Source organism: Corvus cornix, chromosome 21 (assembly GCF_000738735.6).
Source record: "Corvus cornix cornix isolate S_Up_H32 chromosome 21, ASM73873v5, whole genome shotgun sequence".
Lineage (NCBI taxonomy): Eukaryota > Metazoa > Chordata > Aves > Passeriformes > Corvidae > Corvus > Corvus cornix.
In genome coordinates, this window is record NC_046350.1 from 2,249,333 (window position 1) to 2,266,932 (window position 17,600).

General features: G+C 40.4%; 1 protein-coding gene across 2 annotated transcripts in view; it reads left to right on the plus strand.

The window, feature by feature from the left end:
• The window catches only part of PRDM2 (PR/SET domain 2), a 65,348-nt gene that overhangs the window by 39,901 nt on the left and 7,847 nt on the right, over window positions 1–17,600 (plus strand). For both annotated transcript variants that reach the window (XM_039563838.1, XM_019289791.3), the window contains 2 exons: window positions 2,174–2,284; window positions 3,141–7,506. In XM_039563838.1, coding sequence (XP_039419772.1) covers window positions 2,174–2,284; window positions 3,141–7,506 — 4,477 coding nt within the window. The remainder of the gene's footprint in view (window positions 1–2,173; window positions 2,285–3,140; window positions 7,507–17,600) is intronic.

The following is a 17,600-nucleotide window of genomic DNA, read 5'->3' on the forward strand; positions in this document are numbered from 1 at the left end:
ATGACTTCATCTGCAATACATCAGACACTGCACTGTGGGGGGAAAAAGTGTCCCTGACCATGGCCAGGTTTGGCAGGTGAGAGGGGCCTGTGCACCAACCTTTTCATTCTTGTTTCCAGTCTCATTTGTAGGGTGAGATGAAGCAAGAATTTTGTTGGTTTTAGGTCAAGATACTGATACTGGTCTTCAGGTGATAAGTGGTCTGCAAAAAGGTTTAGAGCTCTTAGGGTTCTAGGAATTAGGTATCATTTGTTATGTCACTCATAAGGTGTATTGTGATGCATGTTTGATTCCTAGGAATGTGTTGAAATCTTGCATTTCCCCCTTTTCCCTAGAAATGGAACTGTTGGATTGTGTTACTGTACATTCCCAGAGCAATTTCAAGTGACTTGGGAGATACTTCTGGAAACTTCTTTGATATCTGTCCTTCATACTCAGATCTTGGTAGTGTTAGTTGTAATTATGAACATTCGAGGTGCTGATAATAAAAAAAAATTGTGTTCCAATTGGACATTCAGTAGCCTGTCAGGTAAAGAAAGATGTGCTTAAACTTCCTTATGCCTATGTGAACCCCCAAATATGTGCTAAATCTTCTGACAGTTGCAGGTGTTAAAATCAAAATTGAATATTGCATTGTTCAAACAATCCAGTATCGGTTTTTTATGGCAGGTTAGACATGGGGATCATTACAATAATTGAGGATATTCAGAGAAAATTGCTAGTTTACTTTGGGAAGGATGTGTGTGTCTTTTCCAAAGGTGACAAAAATTCAGTATGAGTGACTATTGTCAGGTTATAAGACTAAAATCTGTTAAATTGGATAAGAAATTTAAAAAGGTTTATTACATACATAAAACTGAAATACACTGGAATTTGGAGATGGCCTATGAAATCTGAGCTCCTTGAGAAGAAATAGAGATAATTGTTTAGATAGAATGTTCAAATCAAAACAAATGTTTCCTTTTAAAGCTGAGCTGTCTGAGCTGTTCTCTTGGGGGGGGGTGTGTACTTGGAACTTTGCAGTTTGAACAGAGGAACATTTTTCTTTAAAGGCGTTTCAGTTTCTTGGCTCAGGATGTGAAAAATATTTTTGAGGTGTAAAAAGGAGGAATTTGTTGTCAGGATTGTGGCATGGAAGAGTGTGCTTCCAACTAGGAAATGAATTTAGGGCTGTGATGGACATTTCTGATCAGAGGGAAGGGGCAGTTTGTCATAAAGTAGCATTTTGTGTGTTAGAGGGGGCAAAGGAGGAATTTGGATTTCTGCTTCTGGACAGCTCTTCCCAAGAGTTGTGTGTAGAACTGTGGAGCTTCAGTGGTGTTTTCTGTATCCTGTGTGGAGAGTACAGTCTGTGCACTGAAGTGAATCGGAAAACCGTAAACTTTCATTTGTTATTACACACCCCTTTATCGTAATTTCTGTATGTTGTAGGCCTGAATCTGTAAGATTAATGGCAAAAATTAGCAGTACTTTGTAGTGCAGTGGAAAATGAAGTTTTCAGTGTATTTACATCTTGCAGTACTGGTCAGCTCTTTGCACATAATGCCCTTTTGTGTTCATCATCCTCTGCAACTAATACATGCTGCTTAATTTTGGTAACAGAAAGTGATAACGTGAAGGTTTTGTGTCAAGACACAATGAAATACCTTCATCATTTGCTGTTACCCAGTTCCATCTCATTTTGCCGTGTTGGTCAAGCGCATGCTGCTTTCAGTCTTCTCATAATGTTATTACTTCATTGCTTTTATCATAACTCTCCTCAATATTCAGAATGTTTATAAAACTAGAATAAACCTTTATGGGTTTCTACTTCATAAAGTCTTCCAATTAACATTAAGGATCAATAGTATATTAAGAGATTTCTTATTTTCCATATACTTCTGTGAGATACAGGAATTTAGTGGCCATATTAAGGCATTGGGTAACTGCATGATGTGGGCTGCTTAACCCTGGACAGGTAGTTTGTTCTTGCTTTGAAAGTGAGGAAAATATATCAGCGTCTGAGGTTTTTTTACCTGAATGCTGTCTGTTCTCCTAATCAGTCATTTGTATTCCTCAGGAAAGCAGGGTCTCTACAGGAGTGTGTTACATTCCAAAGCTGAGGGTTTAATTCTGCCACTCATATATGACAAAAGTTGTTGAGCAGGAATAATAAGTGCTCTTTTCTTCCCAGGAAAGAAGAAGACTCAGGAAGGTAAAAACAAGGGAAAGAAGGCAGCAGATACAAAACAGAAAAAGACCGATTTGGATTCTACTTCTGCAGATATGAGGGATTCTAAAGAGGGTGAGTTCTCAAGTGTCTTATTTTTTCCTTCTATCTATCTTTTTGAATCAAAGGATGCTTGTCATGTTTAGTGCATTAGCAGGTTATCTTGCTGTAGCAAAGTGAACATGTTTTATTGTTTATCCCAATTGTTTTACTAGTTAGAAACTTGGCTATTAGAAGCATGTCACTGAATGTATGACTCTGACCACAGGAAAAATGAATGTGCTGCAAAATTTAGACATAAACCCAGACTCCTTAGAACAGAAGCAAAGTCCTTATTCTAAAATAGTGTGTAGCTACATGGTCATTGTTTATTGCTAATTAACAGAGTCAGTACCAAGGGGGAAAAAATACAGTATTAATTCTTTTGACCCATAACTCTTCCATTCCTTCCTTCTGTTGTTCCTTCTGCTTGCACAACACATGTACTGCTGTTCAGGTGTCTTATGGCCCAGCTAAGGAATGGAGAAGGAGTTTTTGCTCCGTAATGTACCCACTTAAACAACAGTGGGGATTGGCAGCAAAGGTGTTTGCCTAGAATCATCACAGAACATTTTGGGTTGGAAGGGACCTTAAAGCTTATCTTGTTCCAGCCCCCTGCCATGGGCAGGGACACCTTTCAGTAGACAAGGTTGCTCAGAGCCCCATCCAACCTGGCCTTATTTGCTTCAGCAATGGATATACCTAACAACAGATAGGTAGGACTTGCATGCAGAGGTGAAAACATCCGTGCACACCAGTAAATGAGGAGTGGTAGTATTGTGTTGGGTCAGGAACATTGGATATGTTGTGCTAGGGGAGAAAGGTGTAGCATATCCTGGAGTGTTTGGCAAAAACATCTCATGCTTTTCTTTATTACACCCTTGTGTTTCAGGTCATAAAGAGGAAGATGAAACACCTTCTGTTTCTGCTGTGCTGTCTCTGGAACAAACAGCTGTGATTCAGGAAATGGTAAATCAAGATGCACTTCCAAAACTGATGATCCCCAGTCCGACCAGTGAACTACAAGTGGTAACTGAAGACAAACAAGGAGAGTCAATAAACTGTGCATCAGATGATTTAGATGATGACGAAGAGGAGGATCTAGAAGAGGAAGACGAAGAGGAGATAGAAGATACCAATATGCCTAAAGAAAATGCTGAAATGCCTTTGATATGTGAAGAAAAGTTGGACTCTATGGAAGAACAAAAGAGTACATCAGAGGAATCTCCAGAAAGCTCTCCAAAGAAAAAACTTGTGGTGAAAATTCCAAAAGCACAGGGGGAATCCAATGGTGATGTTCAGGAAACATTCATGTTTCCCTGCCAGCATTGTGAGAGGAAGTTTACAACAAAGCAAGGACTTGAGCGCCACATGCACATCCATATATCCACTCTGAGCCACGCGTTCAAGTGTCGCTACTGCGGGAAAGCCTTTGGCACTCAAATCAACAGGCGGAGGCACGAGCGACGCCACGAGGCTGGGCCAAAAAGGAAGCCATTCCTGACACTGACATCATCACAACACTTGGATAATGTTGCTGATAACCAAGTAATTGTGGATGATGGTCTTAAAGATGACCTGAATGTTTCCAGTCTTGCTCAAGACTCTGTTGTCTTGGATTCTGAGAAAGTCTCCCAGGAAATGTCAAACTCTGCGTTTGCTGAGGAAAATAAGGAGCCCAAAGAGTTGCATCCATGCAAATACTGCAAGAAGGTTTTTGGTACTCACACCAACATGCGGAGGCATCAGCGTAGGGTTCATGAGCGTCATCTTATTCCCAAAGGTGTCAGAAGAAAAGGGTTCTTTACCGAAGAGCCACCGCTCCCGACAGAGCCAGCCCCAGCAGTCCAGAGTGTGTACATTGCGAGCACAGAAATAGAAGAGGAAGGTGAAGGAGATGATGTCTATCTAATGGATATTTCCAGCAATATCTCTGAAAATTTAAATTACTACATTGATGGTAAAATTCAGTCCAACAGCAGCACTAGCAATTGTGACGTGATTCAGATGGAGTCCAACTCTGCAGACTTGTATGGATTGAATTGTATAATCAGTCCGGTCACAGTGGAAATTTCCTCAAATTTAAAGGTTACACAAACACATGTGAATGAACCTCCTAAGGAACCCTCTAGCAGTGGGAGCAGTGAATCCAAAAAGAGAAGAACTGCCAGCCCTCCTCTTGTACCAAAAATAAAAACGGAAATAGACCCAGAACCTATAACTCCTACTAGTTCTTTAAATCTTCCTCTTAGCATTTCAACAGAAAGCTTACCTTTTCATAAAGAAAAAGGGGTTTATTTGTCGTCAAAATTAAAGCAGCTTCTTCAGACACAGGACAATAAGAAGATGACTCCATCAAGTGAAATCCCTAAACTAGGACCTGTTACATCATCACCTATTTTGCCTCCAGCATCCAGCAGATTTAAAAGAAGGACCAGCTCTCCTCCCAGTTCTCCACAGCACAGTCCAGTGCTTCGAGACTTTGTCAAATCAGGTGAGGGAAAAACTGTGTGGAATGATACTATTCGGAGTTCCAAAATGCCAAAGTTAGAAAGCCACAGCAACTCACCAGCTTGGAGCTTGACTGGAAGGGAGGACAAAGAGACTTTGAGCCCTCTTTGCTTTGAAGAATATAAAATATCAAAAGACTGGACAGCAGCTCCGACTTTTGGCAATGTGTGCAACCAGCAGCCGCTGGATTTATCCAGTGGCGTGAAACAAAGGTCTGACGTCAAAAGCAAGACTCAGGTTCCCTGGGAATCCGTTTTAGATTTAAGTGTGCATAAGAAGCCTTGCAGTGATGCTGAAATTAGGGAATACAAAGAAAATTCCACGCAGCCAACATGTAGTGGTGTTAAAAAGAAGAAACCCACCACTTGCATGTTGCAGAAGGTGCTGCTGAATGAGTACAACGGGACGGATGCAGCCCCAGACAGCACGCTGGGCGTGGACAGCGCTGCCAGCCCCAGCAAAGCCCTGGAGCCTCAGGCAGAGCCCGACACGGAGCCTGCTCTCTCGGCATCATCTTCCACTGACACTCAGCCCCTCAGCTCCTCTGCTTCCCCTGTGCCACAGGCATCTGCTGGACCTGCCGTGTGCCAGCTGCCTCCACTGTTAACGCCCACCAACCCCCCCTCCCCACCGCCCTGCCCACCTGTGTTAACAGTGGCCACGTCACCGCCCCCCCTGCTCCCAACGATGCCCTTACCGATTCCAGATGTGTCTGCCAGTGCCACTAACACTTCCTCTTGTCCCTCGCCACTCTCCAACACTACTACCCAGTCCCCACTACCAGTTCTTTCGCCTACGGTTTCTCCTTCTCCGTCCCCTGTCCCTTCTGTTGAACCTCTTATTTCTGCTGCTTCACCTGGCCCCCCTACACTGTCTTCCTCGTCTTCATCCTCCTCTTCCTCATCTTTCTCGTCCTCTTCCTCCTCATCATCTCCATCTCCACCTCCTCTTTCTGTAGTTTCTTCTGTTGTTTCCTCTGCTGATAACCTTGAAAGTTCTCTCCCAATAATAAAACAGGAAGAAGCTGAGAGTGAGCAGCAAAAAGCAAGAGAAGATCCTCCTACATCAAGTGAATCAGGAGTAGTACAGGAAACATTCAACAAGAGCTTTGTGTGCAATGTCTGCGAATCACCTTTTCTTTCCATTAAAGACCTAACGAAGCATTTATCCATTCATGCTGAAGAATGGCCCTTCAAATGTGAATTCTGTGTACAGCTTTTTAGGGATAAAACAGACTTGTCAGAGCATCGCTTTCTGCTTCATGGAGTAGGGAATATCTTTGTTTGTTCAGTGTGTAAAAAGGAATTTGCTTTTTTGTGCAATTTGCAACAGCATCAGCGCGATCTCCATCCAGACAAAGAGTGCACACATCATGAGTTTGAAAGTGGGACTTTGAGACCCCAGAATTTTACTGACCCCAGTAAGGCGAACGTGGAACACATGCAGAGCCTGCCAGAAGATTCTTCAGAACCTTCAAAAGAGGAGGAAGATGAAGATCTAAATGATTCTTCTGAAGAGCTTTATACTACTATAAAAATAATGGCTTCTGGAGTGAAATCTAAAGATCCAGATGTTCGTATGGGCCTCAATCAACACTACCCAAGCTTTAAACCACCTCCGTTCCAGTATCACCATCGAAATCCTATGGGTATTGGGGTTACTGCAACAAACTTCACAACCCACAATATCCCACAGACTTTTACTACTGCCATTCGATGCACAAAATGTGGAAAAAGTGTTGATAACATGCCTGAGTTACACAAACACATACTGGCCTGTGCATCTGCCAGTGATAAAAAGAGATACACACCTAAAAAAAATCCAGTACCCCTCAAACAGACAGTGCAGCCTAAGAATGGCATGGTGGTTATCGCTGGGCCTGGGAAGAACGCCTTCAGACGAATGGGTCAGCCTAAAAGACTCAATTTCAATGTTGAGATTAGCAAAATGTCCTCCAATAAACTAAAAATAAGTGCATTGAAAAAGAAAAACCAGCTTGTCCAGAAAGCTATCCTGCAAAAAAAGAAGTCTGCCCAGCAGAAGGCAGAACTGAAAAATAACCCATCCGAGACAGACTCTCACATCTGCCCCTACTGTAACAGAGAGTTCACTTACATTGGGAGTTTGAACAAACACGCATCGTACAGCTGCCCCAAAAAACCCATCTCTCCCTCCTCTAAAAAGAATTCTTCCAAAAAAAGTGCAACTTCTTCACCTGCAAACAGTGACAAAGGCAGCAACCAGCGCAGGCGAACAGCAGATGCAGAAATCAAAATGCAGAGCACTCAGCCTCACCTGGGCAAGACGAGAGCACGAACCTCAGGACCTGCACAGCTCCAGCTCCCCTCTGCCTCCTTCAAGTCCAAACAAAATGTTAAATTTGTACCTTCCATGCGATCTAAAAAGCCAAATTCCTCTTCATCGTTGAGGAACTCTAGTCCTGTAAGAGTGTCTAAAATGTCCCATGTTGATGGGAAAAAAACTAAGGTGGTTTCTAAGAACAATTCCTCTGGAATCTCCAGCAAAGCGTCCCGGAAACTGCACGTCAGAATACAAAGGAATAATAAAGCTGTTTTGCCAAGTAAATCTGCTGTGGCAAGTAAGAAAAAGGCAGACAGGTTCAGTGTAAAATCTAGAGAGAGGATTGGAGGACCGATCACACGGAGCCTGCAGCAGGCAGCAAATGCAGAGGCAGCAGAAAACAAAAGAGATGAAAGCAGTACAAAGCAAGAACTAAAAGATTTCAGGTAAGCATTTCATTTGAAGTTGAAACAACCCAGGAACACATTGCTTGCTGTTTTGCCAATTTTCTTGGTCTTTTTTTTCCTTTTTTTTTCTTTTTTTGAGTTTTTCATGCTTAAATAAAAAAAAAAGTTGCATTTCCTAAAACGTGGATGAGCAGCTCACTGATGCTGAGGTATGATGTACATACTTGATGCATTTTGTCATGTCATGAAATAATACACGGTTTGTATAGAGAATGTCTTTAATTATAAACTGAATTGAAAACTCTGGAAAAAAAAATGTCAATACCTGAGTGCAAATAAACTTAATGTCATTAAACTCAATGTTATTGGAGACACTGACCTTGTTTTTGGTATCTGACATCTAAGGTAGCCCAGAATCATTCTAGATTTATTTATGGCGGTTCACTTAAGTTAAAAAACATGACTGCATTCTTTACTCACTAAAATAACTTGCTTTGGTTTGTAATAAAAAGCATTCTCTGCATATATATATATATACCTAAAAGAAACAAACCATGACCAAATACTTCAAAAATGTATGTGCATACGGACTGAGATCATTAAATACTTAATATAAGGGAAATAGACATGTAAGAAAAGTTACATGAACATGTAAATTTGTTAGAAATATCATGCTTTTATGTTTCACTATAAAATTTTATAATTAAAGTTCTATTTCTTTTTGAGAAGAAGCATTTTAATCACAAGAAAGGGTAATACTTCAATAAATAAATAAAATCTTAATCTACGTGCCTGAGTCCCGACTTACGTCTTCATGTAGTCTCTCCAATCAATAGTCTATTTTGCACAGTGTTTATAAGCTCTGTTACCTTGCTCCTGCCCTGTTTTTATTGGAAACAGGTGTCTGATTTGCTGAGGAACTTTTACAAAACTCACTGATAATTAAGAGTTCTTTTGGGATTGGTAATTGCAGTGCCTGGCTGTGATTAACACCAGATTTAGGGCCAAGGGTAGGTTTTTTTAATCAAAGTCTTTGCTAGAGGAGGAGGGGGAGGAACTGGCAGCCTCCATCAGAACAAGTAGAGCGGGATCTGTTCAGTGTCAAAATCCAAACTGTTCACAGTTTGTGTGTCTTACAGTAAAGATCTCCAAGGTGGAAATAGTGAGGAAATACTTTGTAAAGTAAAGGTTCAATATAGCAGAATTATTCCCAAGTGCTAGAGGGGAATTTGACTTAAAATAGTTCATACCCAAATTAGGATGTGTTGAAGGAGAAAAATGTTATTGGAATTTGGAGACTAATGGTGTAAAAATGCCTTTTAGGAACAAGAAATGTCTACCAGGCCTCTTCCCTTAGAATTAACATGAAGATGTTTATGTCCTCATCAGCTGCTCTCTTAGTTATGTGTGAAACTGTATTTAAATGGTGCCAGAACAGATCAGTAGAATAAGAAGCCAGAACACCACATCTTTCCATTTAAATGAATCATTTGACCTTACGCAAATTAAGCAAGAACTTGGAAATGGGTGCATATGGGAATTGTTCAGTAGTATTTGGGGAAAGAACAATTGACCTGGGGTAAGGTTTCCTTGGCTGGCTCAAATACTGTTGGTTTACTTTGGCTGCTTGGAGTCTTTATCCGTTTAACGAATGGCTACACTAGGAAATTATTTTTGTTTCTGAAGTAACTTTCATAAATCTAGATTGTCTAGTCAACTTCTTTTTATATCAGTTATATAGTGTGAAGAATTTTTTTGCTTTCATACACTAATATCAGCACAGTTTAACTTTGATTCTACTCTATGTAGGCACTGTTGGGTTTTGATTTTTTTTCCAGGAAATCTTAATATTTTTTCAAGACTTGCTTTATGTATATTTGTCTACCAACTTGTTTTTCACCTTCCAGTTTTTTTGTGTAAACATACTCATTCACAGATTGTTTTGTCATTTATCTTCAGTTTTTGTCTGTTTTGGTTTTTTTTTTAAATTTCTATTTTCTAGGAATCTCCTGTAAAAACAAAGCAAAAAAAAAAATCCCTTAATGCCGTGGTAGAGCTGTTGCATGCTCATCTTAGGATAAGCACTACGCCAAGGGATGTGAAATCCAAGCTTGCAAAACCCACAGAAGCTGAGTCACAACCATAAAATTGCCTGCAGGCTTCTTGCTCATGCTCAGTGTCAGGCCTAAATTTTCTTACTTTGTGCTTGACACATGCAGGATGATTCAGACTAAAGCGAAGGGCACTGTTAAAAACAGATGAAACCCCACGGGAAATCATCAAAAGAAACAGTGAACCAAATCTTTTGCTCTTGATTTTGTCCATACCTTCGTGGATGGTGTTGGGCAGTTCAGTTTCTGTGCTTGGCAAATCGGGTTCCTTCAGCCTGTCCAGAATTCAGTGTAGATTCAGGGCCAACAATTGCTGCACTCCAAGTATTTTTGTCATGTATTATGTCTCTTAAAGCGTTTTGTCTAAATGAGTCAATAGAGGCCAACCTAGCACGGCAGAATTCCCTTCCCACTTTCTCCTCACTTTCTGAGTCTTTTAGATGTTCAGTATACAATGGAAAAAAGCCTGATTTGGATGTTTTATGGATTTTCCAAGTTCTTATTTACACATGCAAATAAAACTTTATATAGCAGTGATGAATTTCTCAACACCAGATATATAATGGTGTATCTTTTTATGGATAAGAAGGCTAGAGCAGGGCTGCAGACCTGCATATTTTGAAAATGAAATATATAATTATTCTAAAAGGTTGTACACCTCTAACTTAAGACAACAAATTGGTCTATTGTTCATAACAGCTTTTTATGGAAATACTGTTTGTCACGTGTTCATAGAGCTTTCAAGATTAATGACAGAATGGATGGAAAGTGACTAGTTTCTTTATACAGATACCCCTTTTATTTTTTGTTCTTAAAAAGTAATCTACCTCTTTAAAATTTGTAGTTTAATACTTGTTTGGTGAATTTGTGCCACTTTAACTTTCACTTTCACTATCATTCCCATTTTGTTACATTTCTGTTATGGGGACTTTATGTTGAAATATTGTATAAAGCATTTGTAGCAAGTTTTAAAAAATAAAATATTTAAAATTATTTAAATTGTTTTGGACACTTCAATTGTACTATATGTGATTTACATTTTACATTAATTTCATTTTGTTTTCATTTTGGGTTGTTAATCTTGGAGCATGTTCCTGTATTAAAGTTTGCTGTTAGTTATATTGTTACTTCTATTGGAGAGTGATATAAAGACTATTCTAATGAAAACATTAAAAATTGCAATTTGACATAAAAGTGGGGTTGTCCTTGCTTTTGAATGCTGTAGCCTTGCTGGAGGGCTGTAAATGCAGGTAAGCAACTGAAGAGGGATTTTCCTCCTCTACGTGCCGTCCATCCTGTGCTGTAAGTTCCAGTCGTAGTTACGAGTCCATGATGTTGCAAGCACTTAATGACCAACTAGATGGAACTATCATGACACATTTTCTATAACCAATAAAGTAAACTTTATAAAAACTTGGGGGGAAACTTGCCTTTTGTGTGGAAAGCAGATGTACCGGGAAAAATGAAACTATATACATCTAGGAGGAGTTAAGTGTGCTTGCATCCTTCAGTTGTGTCCCTCTGGTTCAGTGACATGAATTTATACCAACTGGCCACTTCTGACTTAGCCTGAGGATTTTAGGTTTCAATTGTGGACACTGCTAATAAATTTAAACTATTTAAGTGAAAATTACATACACTATTTCAACTTTTTCTGATACTATAGTTTTCTGTTTTTCTGATATTATAGTGTTCTATTTTTATATGCTTTAAAGTTGTTAAATAGTTCAATAAAAAAAAAATACATGCAAAGATATTTTTGGCTCTTGAGAATTTTGGAATGTTGTATTCCACCACCAAGATGTGTGTTCTGCCTTTTGCAGTGGAGCTGGAAGCATCTGCATCCATATTAGTGTGGCAGTGGGGTGGAATAATGTAACCTTGATAAGGCTAAACAGCATTACAGCAGTTCCTGCACATGCTCCTTACTAATCCAGTAGTAAGTTACTATTTTATGTAGTTGTCTATTAAAATTAATGCTTCTGTCTGAGTAAGATTCTTTGGTAAGAACTCCCAGTTTATTTTTTTTATGTGGGATGTCATTCCTTGAATGTGTTCTCTCCATAACAACATTTCCCGTGAATTTTAACTGATAGGGGAAGATCTGGTGCAATGATGCAGAGGTTCCAACTTTGTTCATGGAGTGTTTTTGCACTCACTGCAGTTTGGGATTTACACCACAATGGAAGAGGTGAATCCTTAGTCTACCTGCAACAGCAGTTACACCAAGGAGGTGGGAGGAAGCCACAGTGAAGGTTTTCAGTCCTGATTAAGTTTTCCTATATTTACCCAAGGGGAAACATTGTTTTACATACCCAGTGTTGTATTTGAATGTTTTATAAGAAAAGGGAAACATGGAAAAAAGGTGAAAACTCATAGTTTTGAGATTGTTGAGGATGGGACATAAACCTGAATTGTTGTTTCACATCTTTTTACTGACAAATGAAATACGGGTTGGTGTTTGCTCTTGCTGCAGTCTGGGTATTTCAGTCACCTTGTAAGGATTTATTAGCCATGTCTAGCAGTGAACTGATGGTCAGTGAACTGATGGTGAGTAAACCAGCCTCATTCCCTAATATCGTGGAAGAAATCCTCTTACCATTGTATTTGTGGTTTCTCTGCTGTGATGTTAAATCGTGTTGTGTCCCAAGGATGTGCCACACTGAGATGTTCACCTGTGTTCACCAGTTTTTCAGGGAAGTGCTGGGTGATGGAGATCTTAGCTCCAAATCAGAGAGGATCATCAAGGAGTTTCAGTCCTAAGTAGGTGACTCATCACAAATAGAAATGTGCAGCTTTCAGTTACTGTTGCTGTTGCATCTCATCTGCATAATTGAATTTCTCTGGCTTTTATAGCTGCCTCTGTGATCTGAAGCAACAATAAAGCTGTAATGTTGCCCACAAAGTGCTGACACATCTTGAAATTCATCCAGACAGGCAATGAAAACAATTAAACTTGTCCTGTTTAGAGACCAAGTGACATGCTGGGTGAGATCAAATGAGTGTCGGTTTAATAAAAACAGCGATGCTGGAATTGTTGTGGAGACAGGAGATCTGACAGGTTCTGTTTACCTTTTTTTGTTTGCCATTTTCCAGTTTGCTGGAAGGCATTGGAACCAGCTTGTGGCAGCAACTGTCTGAGCTGTGTTCAGTCCTAGGTGTTACAGCCAATCCAGGAGATGCAGCCAGGCCCCTCCTGCTTTGCAAGCTCCTCAGCCCTGGTGGAAACTGCCCGAGGGGATTAAGGCTGGGGTGTTTCTGGTTCTCTGGTTTGTCAGCATTTTGTATTGCAAGACTTACTTAAAATTCTCATTTAGTTCCTGATGATTTTCTTTGGGGAGATGTCATAGAGTTTGATGTCTAAATGTTCAGTATCAAATGCAAATAGGAACAGCACTCGCTTCATTTACTGTGGTTTGTGACTTCATTTCCAAAATTACGGGCTCAGCTCCAGCTTTTTACTGGAGTTGGGTTTAGCCAAGGAGCTGAATTGCTAGAGACAGACAGGTAGCTTGTGAATGACCTTAAAAAGAGAACTTAGAAGACCTTACATACCAATTCTGGCTTTTATTTAGTGAATGCGATCTCCGTGAGTCACATGATGGTGTAGTTCTGCTCATGATGAAAAGGAGCTAAACAATAGATTTTGAACAACAAGTACATGCTGGTTTGGAGCTGAGCTTTTGTGGTAAGTCGATGAGAGAGGGGTGAACTTCCACATCTATTTAATTAAACTGTTAAAAATAGCAGCTTTCTAATGGAAAAGAGGATGTACCTTCCAGTACTTTGCAAGAGCGGGATGGTGAGGAAAATATTTCAGAGCAAGATGCAAATAAAACACTCTTAAGGAAGGCATGATCTATTAAGTGTACAGTTAATGGTCCACTGTACACATCAAATGAGAGAGTGGGGATTTAATGTTTTTAAAGAGGGATGTTTTTTCCATGTGTATGAATGAGTTGCTGTTATTTCCTGAACTTTGGGGTTTTTTTTTTAAATTTTAATGTGTTAGGGTATTTTTTGAATGAAGTTAATACTAAGGTAACACTGTAGCAGGAGTTGGTGCCTCTTTGTGCCCATCATTTACAGTCAGGCAAGGGTCAGATGTTTAAAATGCAAGTAGATTGTTAAGAGTGGGGATGGGTGTAAAGTATCCAGTGTCTAACACAAGATTACTCACAGGACCAGGAGTCCTGTGCTGCCTCTACACCAGTCTCCAGCCACTACCTACTTCTGACCCTCTTCCTTAGTTCAGAGGAAGCCATTGAGTCACCTCTTGAGTGCTGCTTCCCACACAGACTTCATCGCTTGCCATTCTCCTTTTGCTGATCCTGCACCTTTACTTCACTTATTAAGTCTTTAAAAATGCTTTTGGTAGATCATTAGAGCATTCATTGAGAAAAGAGCACTGAAATACTGCTTTCTGGTTTTTTCAGATACAAGGCAGTATAACTGAAACTCAAAGAGAAGCTTGAGCAGGCATCAAGTTGGAGGGAAGCTTTTTTTAAGAGATAGATAGCTGCTTCATTTTCCTAATTTATTCAGAGCTCGAGTGGCTAGTGAAACATAATGTTGTAATCAGCAACATGCACTTTGTTTGTGTATATATCTCTCTGTTTAATTTTTTAAGACTTTATGTTTCATGAGCCAAACAGGGTCTCTGAGTCATGTTTTGGATGACAGTATTCCCAGAAACTGCCAGAGGGTTGTGAGAAATGGCTTTGGTTATTCAGCAGGTGATGTTCCATTTCTCTGAAGTACAGGCTCAGCGTTCAGTCATTTGAGGTGCTCTGGCACACAGAAGGTGAACAGCAAAACTGAGCCTTGCACCACTCAATGCCCTGTGTCAGTCAAAAAGTAAGAGTAATAATCTCATATCTGGGCCTGTTTCAGCAAAGCCTGCCTTGATTCCAGCTGAGGGAGCTGGGGGGGGGACTCAGCCTGGAGAAAAGGAGGCTCAGGGGGGTCAGTGTCACTCTACAATCCCCTGACAGGAGGGTGCAACCAGGTGGGGGGTGGGCTCTGCTCCCAGGGAACAAGGGACAGGACAAGAGGAAGTGGCCTCAAACTGTGCCAGAGGCTGCCCAGGAAGGTGGTGGAGTCCCCATCCTGGAGGTGTCCAGGGAACACCTGGATGTGGCACTCGGTGACAAGGTGTGGATGGGGTCACAGGTTGGACTCTCTGGCCTTGGTCTTTTCCAACCTCAGTGAGTCTGTGATTCCTTCTGCAGTTCAGGCAGTGCTGCTCAGCAAAGTTAAATGCCTGTGGTAAAGTAGATGCAAGGGCTTTTTCAGGGAGGTGATTTTGTTGGGAATGCAGAGGATGCACTTCCTGCTCCGGGCGTCTGAAGGCTCATTCCCACATACAGACTGTGTGTGCATAGCCCTCAGTCGTGTTCCAGCAGTGACTCAATGGGGGAATTTATGTAGTGTTTCTTTTAGGTATTGAGAGCTCTGCTAAACATTGCCGTGTGGAAGGAGGTGGGAAGATGAGAAATACTGAATTCTTACATCACTGAGCTGCTTTGAAGAGTTTCAAACTCAAACTCCACTGTCACTGTAATGCTATGAAGATTTTTTGCCTTTTATACCCCTGTTACACCTTTTTTAGAACTTCTGTATTCTTAGTGCTTTTTGCCTACATTCTTGGACTTGTTTGTCAAGCTGAGAGACTCAACATTCTAGAAGCTTCATAGTTAGGGATCAGTGTGCCCCAGACCCCAAGGTCCTCTCCAGAACACGTTCTGTAAACTAAGATAGAACCATCCAGGGGAAGGCTCCTTGGGGAGGGGGGCTCACTCGAGCCTCTCATTGGGGAATCTTTGATAGATGTGCTAATTAGTAACACCTATAATGTTATACCAGATCTTTTGGGGGTGTGAATTGCGGGGTGCATCTCGGTGCATTCGACCTGGACGTGTGTACCTAAGGATCCTTAAAATAAATACCAAGGTAAAATCCCTTTTCCCCTTTTAACCGTGTATGACTCTTGATTTTAAGACCAGGAAAAGGCATCAACTGGAACTTGAAGTTGTATTCTTCATTCATTATGGCAAATTCATTATGTCACTCATCTACCTTTTCAAATCACAAGCACATTTTGTTCTGTGGGTTCTTTTTTATGTAATGAGTTGTGCAGGACTGAGGGCTCATCCTTGTTCTGCTGCCCTCCAGCAATCCTTTTGAACTCCTTTGGTGTCACCATTTCTGTATAAAGCTAAATAAAATCGACTACAGTGTTCCCTATGTGTGATGAAAGTTTTCTCATTCTGTTAGGAATGTGATTCAGTAGGTACAAACTTTTTATCAAATCGCATTACCTGACAGTATAGAAGATGGGTTTGAGTACTGCTATTTGTAATCCAGAGTTGTTCACCTTTTGGCTTGCAAAATACTCTGTGCTGCTTTAAAAGGGCAGGAAGAGAAATTGCTGACATGATACTGTTCATCTAAATTTACAGGTCTAGACCAAGATTTCTTAAGTGACTAATCATCTCTGAGCTCAACTTGAAGTACCTTCAAGGCAACTGATTTTCTGAAGGAGCTCAGTAGCCATCTCAGTGCAGAGTTCCTTTCAAGTGGCTACTTTAGGTCACTGGTTGCTTTTGAAAATGTAGTTCTATTTAAGTCAAGTGTTGTTGATACATCAATTTTAGAGTCCCCCAGGTGAGCTGTAGGCATGGTGTGAGATTTTTTCCAGCAGTTCTTGCTGTTGGTTTGGTGTTCATCATGAGAGTTCCTCATGATCCACTGCGAGTGAAACTGAGCCAGCAATGAGGAAACTTAAACTGTAGAGCACGTGTGAAACAAAGCAATTTTTGAGTTACTGTGGGGCAGCAGTGCTGCTTTAAAGGATTAAGTTCTTTGAAGCGCTGTGCCTGGAGAGTGCTGTTAGGTGTCTTCTTGGAAGTTGAGAATGCAAAGGATCTCAATAACAGGTTTTTCCAGTTTAGATTCATGAAAGGCCTGACCATAATATTCATGTTCTAGCCTTTAGCGCCATGTGAAGGAAAGATAAAATCCTGACATGCTCCAGCTCTTTCTCTGCTTTCATGAATAAACACACGTAAGTCTCCAAATATCCACAGTACAACACATTAAGATCCTTTTCCTTTCTGCTGCTTCCCCATTTTCTATACAGTGAGTCAGGACTTTTCCATAGAAAAGAGAGACATCCTTTTCAACAAAATTCTGTTCATAAACCTTTTTGTCTTGATAAATACTTTGTTTCACTAAAACAGACAAATGAAGGTCTTTTCCTTAGTGATTGATAGTTTTGATGTTTTTCCAAGTCCTTGTTTGTGTATTTACTTTCCCATTAAGCAGTATACCCCTGTCAGAGAGTGCATTTCAGTCAGGGTAGCAGTACTGTAGTTTAATCTCACTGAGAGCAGAAAGCCCAGAAATGGCATTTATCCACTCCCTAAACCCTCGTGCTTCCCTTCTGGCCTGTGAAATTGCTCAGCCTAATTCTGCAAAACCAAGAATCTGGGCTTAAACATGCACATTTCTATTTTTTTTTCCTAGGAGTCAATGATTTGTGTCAGCTTAGCTATTCTTTTACTTAAGAGTAGGAAATACTTGATAGAATATGTTCCTGGCATGCTTATTGTTAAACGTGATGTGGAATGTGTGTGTGTGTCTGAAATTTTGGAGCATATCCTTGGGGGTATTTTAGATTAGCAGCGTAGAAGTATAATCCTTGCAGGATAAAAAAACCACTTTAATTGAGGTAAAAATGTGAACTTAAATCACCTGAATTTTTACCACATATTGCCATGACTTTGTTCACTGAATTTCCCTGGTGGGACTGGCAGCCACCTTGGATCACTCCAGCCTTCATTTCCAAAAATACCATGGCTTCTTTTTCTGGGACATTTCTAGAGAATTAAACTAGCAACCCAGGAGAATGTTAATTGCACAAGTGTGGTAGGAGACAAGCTAATTTGAATAAAAAATACCAAATGTATTTTGGGAATGTCTGAGGGAAGGGGGTGTGCCAGGATTTGGCATTTTTCCTGG